This window comes from Neophocaena asiaeorientalis, unplaced genomic scaffold (genome assembly GCF_003031525.2).
Source record: "Neophocaena asiaeorientalis asiaeorientalis breed wild unplaced genomic scaffold, Neophocaena_asiaeorientalis_V1.1 scaffold757, whole genome shotgun sequence".
NCBI classification, from domain to species: Eukaryota; Metazoa; Chordata; class Mammalia; order Artiodactyla; family Phocoenidae; genus Neophocaena; species Neophocaena asiaeorientalis.
Window position 1 is genome coordinate 106,070 of NW_020172686.1, and position 6,121 is coordinate 112,190.

A 6,121-nucleotide genomic window follows, 5' to 3' on the forward strand; every position below is an offset into this window, starting at 1 on the left:
TGAGTGTGTGTGTGTGTGTAACAGGAAGAGTCAGACGTGCACTTCAGAGACAGTTTCCTGCCCCCTCCCATCTCCACCAAGGACCCCCGCCGGCTGGGGGGGGAGGGAGGCGGGGGCACGGAGAGACGATCAGGAGGGGGGCGGGGCGCGGTTTAGACTCTGTGCTCTCACTGCAGGGGCACAGGTTCCATCCCTGCTCAGGGAACTAAGAGTCCGCATGGGAGGTGCAGCCAAAAAAAAGGGGTGGGGGGCGGGAGGCTTCTTCCACCAAAGTCTACGTGGGGGCTGTGAACGGTGAGGGCTCAGCAGCGTTGAGCCCTGGCACCCTGACAGCGCTCCGGTAGAGAGCGGCCTCCAGCACGACTCCTCCGTGCCCCAACTCACATGTGCCCTTGCACTGAGCACACCCTGGGTGCTCGTCTCAGCCCTCGAGTCCGACGTACCCTGGGTGGACAGTCCCCATTCCAGGACCCAGAACACTCACACCTCACCCAGCGCTGCGTGGGCTCTGGGCATCGGGACAGCAGCCATGGGATGAGAAAGCCCCACACCTCCCCAGCTACATGGAGCAGCGCTTCTCAAAAAGAGGAAGCCAAGATGGAACACACTCACATGAGTAACGATGCTGGGTGGTGGGGAGGTGGACCGTACCCGGGGCACTGGGGACCCTCAGGCGCTGTGCTTGGACCCTCCCGACATCCCTCAGTGTGCGACCAGGTCATCCGAGGACACCCCAAGGCCCTGACCCCTGGCCCGGCACGCGCCCTCCCCTGTCCAAATGCCGCCTGAATCCCCAGCTCCCCCGGCCCTTCCAGGCCCACCAGCGATAGAGGCCCCTTTGGGCTTGAGTCGGTCCGGCCTGTCTGCGGACAGACACGTCGTGACCACACGAGGCGCCGACAGCCCGGCAGGTGCTGACGCGCTCGTCATCACCCTCAGCTGGCGGCGGGAACTCAGGCCCTGACCTGCCGATCCCTCCACGTGCAGCTGAGCACGGCCGGGGACGCCGGGAGGGGCTCGTGCGGGACACAGCGGATGGCCACCGGGTCCGGGGCAGAGACGCCCACCGAGGACCCGTCCGGAGCCGGGGAACGCGGGGTCCACACGTGTGGGAAACTCGGGTTTCCCCGCCTTCCCTGTCCCTGCGGGGTGCAGGGCGCAGGGGTGGGTCCGGTGCCAGAAGGGAATTCAATTCTAACTGTGATGGCCCGTGGTTCCCCAGGCCTCTCTCCTCTGTTAAACCCCACGGCTCCAGTTTGAGAGGCTGTTCCTGACAGGCAGATTCCTGACTTGTACGCTCACGGTTTATATTCGGTGTGTAAACCTGCCCGGCGGGTGAGGGAAACACGCAGAGAGGAAATTGCTCCTATGCTTCCACCAAAAAGCAAAGAAAAAACACCTGTGAACTTACATGGGGATCTGGAATTAGAACAGCCGGCCTCAAAACTGAACAGAAAGTGTTTTCAAATCGTCCCCGTGGCCCAGGTAACACGAGTCAGGGAGGTCTCAGTGGAAAATGCGCTGACACGGGCTAGACTGGTCCCCAGGCCCGTTCGTGCATCTGGCGTTTACAGCTGCAGCGTCTCAGAGCAGGGAGGTGGGTCCCAGGGAAGGCGGAGCGGGGAGCAGAAAACAGAAGCAGAAAGAGGCAGGAATGCGTGAGGACGAGGGCGGCCCTGAGCTCCTGTCAGCCCGCAGGCTGGGGCGGTCGCAGGCTGGGGCAGGACCGCCCCGGGGAGAGCCACATCCCTGGATGTGCCACAGAACCTTTCAGTGTGGCCTCTGCCTGCTCTCCCCTGCCCAGAATAAACTCCCCGACCGTCCAGAGAGGCGAGAGCTGTCATTTCACACACAGGTGGCTGCAGCTGCACTGCCCGTTACACGTCTTGGTGATGCTGACGTCACTGTGATGTGTCCTGAGGAGATGAGGAGGTGTCACTGTGATGCAGTGGGGGATATGGGGAGGGGCCACCGTGATGGGGCCAGAGGACACCATGAGGGGACCCGCCAGGAGAGTCCTCAGGAAACTGAGGCCCAGAGAGGTTAAGTGTCCCTCCCGAGGGCACCTGGCGCATGGACAGAGCTGGGATTTGCACACAGGCCAGCTGCTCCAGGGCCCTCACCCTCCCACTCACCATGTGGGAGCTCACAGACTAAGCTGGGCACTCAGAATGGAAGTGGGGGGGACACAGAGCCCAGGGGAGTATGGGGGATGCTGGGATTCGCAGCAGGAAGGGGGTGGGAAGAAGGCTGGACTGAGCTGCCACTTTGCAGACTATCCGTCCTGTCACCCCGGTGGCTGCACAGCTTCCCTACTTGTGTGTAAGGACATGTCACTCTTCCAGCGTTCCCTGTGAGGATGTGGAAGTAGAACTGCTCCCCCGTTGGTCACGTGGAGACATTGAGGCCCAGAGAGGCACAGTGATGTGTTTGGTGGATAGACGGGTGGGTGGCCAGGAGCAGAGGAAGAGGGAGATGGAGAGGTGGGCAGGGCCTAGATCTTCACTCTACAACATGGAGCACGGGCCACTATGTAAATTTAAATCAGTTACATTACGTAATATGCAAATTGAGTTCCTCAGTCGCACAGCCACATTTTAATTTCTCAGCAGCACACGTGCCTGTGACTCCCATTTTGGACAGCACAGCATAGGTGGAGAACCTGGAGGGTTTGAGCAGAGGGGGACATGGTCTGACATATGGGGGCAAGGGACCCCCAGGCTGCTGCGTGGGGAGCCGACTGCAGGGGTCTCGGTGGAAGCAGAAGCTGGTGGACCTCATGCAGGATCCAGACAAGAGGTGATGGTCCTGTATGAGAATTGCCATGTGGGGCAGGGAGGCGGCTGGATGGTAAAGCTATTCTAAAGGTAGAACCATGAGGATTTTCTGAAAGATTGCACGCACAGTTCAAGGCTTTGGCTTAACCAGCTGGAAGAGTGGAGATGCCCTTCTCTTGGATGGCAAAGAACGTGGGTGAGCGGACTTCAGATGAAATCACATCGCAACCCATGAGCACCAGGCAGAGCCTTGGCTGTGGATGTCCACAGCTCAGGAGAAGCAGAGCCTATCAGAAGGAAGGGTCGCAGGAGGGGGCTGAGCAGTCAGCTCTCATGGTTTCAGGGTGGACACCCCTGTCCTCGGAAGGGCACAGGAACTTCTGAGCCTCAGGTTATCCATCTGCAAAATGGGCAGAATAATTCCTGACCCTTTTTCTCTAGTTGGAATTTTTTAGGGATATAAGAAGAAATAACACAGAAAGACTTGGAGGCTTAGCCGGGATAAGGCATGAGATAACTCCAAGGTAAGATTATTATTATCTTAATTGGATGTAGTCAAATTTAGATTTTTATTTTAATGATTTAGATTTGAGGATGAAGTATTAATTTATGAATCATCTGTGACAGTAAATAGACCTCCCTGGTGAAGACTTCCCTAATTACCTGTAACCACCTGGGACTGATCAGCCAGCAGCAGGGATGGTAGGGACGTGATGGCAGGAATTATCTAATCACATGTCCCTGTAAATAATTCAGGGACTGGGGCCACTTCTGGGGCTGGAGCAGAGTTACCTTTGCCTCTCGTGGTGCATATTTTCTGTCTCTGCAGGAGCCAGGAGGAGAGGTGCAGGCACCAGGGCTCTGTCTCTGCAGGCTAAGCCATGCCCCTCGGACTGTGGCTGTGGATGTCCACAGCTCAGCAGAAGCAGAGCCTATCAGAAGGAAGGGTCGCAGGAGGGGGCTGAGCAGTCAGCTCTCATGGTTTCAGGGTGGACACCCCTGTCCTCGGAAGGGCACAGGAACTTCTGAGCCTCAGGTTATCCATCTTTCTCCACACCTGGGCCAACAGAGCTGGAAGGCATCCCCTCCGCCTCCTTCTTGCCAAGCTGGGTGGAGGCATTTGAAACATTTCACTGTCTTTGTTATCAAGCAAATCTTGTCAAGCTAATTAGCTACGGGGGATCTTAGGTGGGTTTTTGTTTTCAAAAGTAGTCAAACAAAGCAAATGTATATTATGCTTAGCCCGAGGCTAACTTTCTAATTAAAGTAAACTGCAGTTGGATCGCCAAACAAAAGTAAATAAATAATAAATGTGTGTGCATATATGTTCAGAGAGGAAAAGCCGGAGGTAAAATGAGACCCAGCAGAGCAATTGGCAGCCGTGAACTGAGCACAGGGTCCAGGTCCCAGAAGCAATGAGGTTGCAGGAAGGGAAGCTAGGTTCGTATCACTGCCCGAAGCGGGTAATGAAGAGGGGAAATAGGTTCGTTTGTTTGTTTAACAAATTCTTTCTGCCCGGTGTTGGGAGCTAACATTTCTTCTCTGTCCTCTTTCTTTTCCTTCCTGTAATAAGGGTCTGGCGTGCGTCAGAACGCAGACCACACGTCACAATGGCTCAGTCAGTGTACGTTTTGGGTTTAGTGTACGGGACCCTGTAGGGCCTGAGTATGAGATGGCCACCAAGAAGCGTGGGTAGTGACAGTGGAGAAAATCTGCCCAAATGTGGATGGATCCCTGACCTCAGGCAAGTTGTCTCCTGGTATTCGAGAACAAGCCATCCAGGGTTGCTCTGACCTGCGCGCTCCTGGTCTCGACAGAGCCGGCAGAGCCGGAGTGTTAGGTTAAGTGTAGGCAGCCGCATGCGCGCCGAACCGATCCGCTGAGCCTGTCGCTGCCGCCGCCCCGCCCCGTGCGCCGGGACCCGCGACCCCAGACCCGGACCTGTTTTCGATCCGCCCGCGCGGCGCGGCGGAAGGAGGCGACCTCTCAGCCGCAGCTGGCCAACGGGGCCCTCAAAGTCTCAGTCTGGAGCAAGGTGCTGCGGAGCAACGCGGCCCGGGAGGACAGGGATGAAATTTTAGATGTGATCTACTGGTCCCGACAGATCATTGCTGTGGGCCTAGGTGTCATCCGGGGCGAGTTACCATTGCGAGGTTTCTTGGGACGAGCAGGACTCTGCCTGACCAGCGCCGGTGTCCTGTACCCTCTACTTCAGCAACTACCTACAGATCGATGAGGAAGAGTATGGTAGGGCTCCCCTGGTGACGCAGCGCTTGAGAGTCCGCCTGCCGATGCAGGGGACGCGGGTTCGTGCCCCGGTCCGGGAAGATCCCACATGCCGCGGAGCGGCTGGGCCCGTGAGCCATGGCCGCTGAGCCTGCGCGTCCGGAGCCTGTGCTCCGCAACGGGAGAGGCCACAACAGTGAGAGGCCCGCGTACCGCAAAAAATACGGCCGCACGTTGGAGCTCACAAAGGAAGGGTTTATGACATCATTCGCCTTGTTCATGGTCATTTGGATCACCTTTTACACTGCCATCCACTATGACTGTTGGTGCACAGTCCCCACCTGCGCCCTATCCGGTCCAAAGGACCCTCTTAGTTACACCACGGAAGCAGGATTATGAGGGGCACCCAGCCACGTAGAACCTGGAAGGTTTCCTGGACCGAGAATCAGTGTGTTGGGCGTCAGTGTTTTCTGCAAGGGTTGTGACCTGAAACTTTTTAAGGAACCATACACCTTTTGGGGAAGCATTTCTGAATTGTCCATCACCAGTCGATTCTTCTTGGATACGATCATGAAACACCCGTTTGTGCACCTCTGGATCCGGATGAAGCATTAAATTGTCTTCCTTCTCCATCAGGTGTACAGTTTTTAAACTATCAATCACTGGCATTTCAAGTCTTCTGAAAACAGTATGGCCGTATGTGCGTGGTCCCTAGCACAGTATAAGCAGCATCTAATAGGTTTCATTGTAGAATGTTTTCAGATACTTGAATAAATCAGATCTTTAATCGAAAAAAAAAAAAAGAACAAGCCATCCAAAGCATGTGTGACACAAGTTTCCCCGGGTGGTGGCCTTTAGACACTCCTCCCCCACAACCCTTTCTGTCCTCCCATCTCTCTCCCATATTCCTGTCCCTCACCTGCCGACTTCATTCCTCTGTTTCCCCCTCACCCCACCAGGTGGAATCTTCCTTAGCAACTCCCTCCAAGACTGAAGAGCTTCCCAGACCAAGTTGGGCATTGGCCCTATCCAAGGTTCTGAAACCTGCTGGGACGCCAGGATGGAGCTGGTGTTTCTGTTCCACGGTGAACACATGTGAGGATTCAGTGGCAGTACTA

General features: G+C 56.1%; 1 protein-coding gene across 1 annotated transcript; it reads left to right on the forward strand.

Annotated features, from left to right (window-relative positions):
• Positions 1-622: 622 nt before the first annotated feature.
• LOC112396243 (uncharacterized) lies at positions 623-5,493 on the forward strand. The gene is given in 5 exon segments (XM_024739908.1): positions 623-707; positions 816-957; positions 4,419-4,469; positions 4,662-4,948; positions 5,285-5,493. Coding segments are annotated over 5 exon segments (774 nt in total).
• Positions 5,494-6,121: the final 628 nt, after the last annotated feature.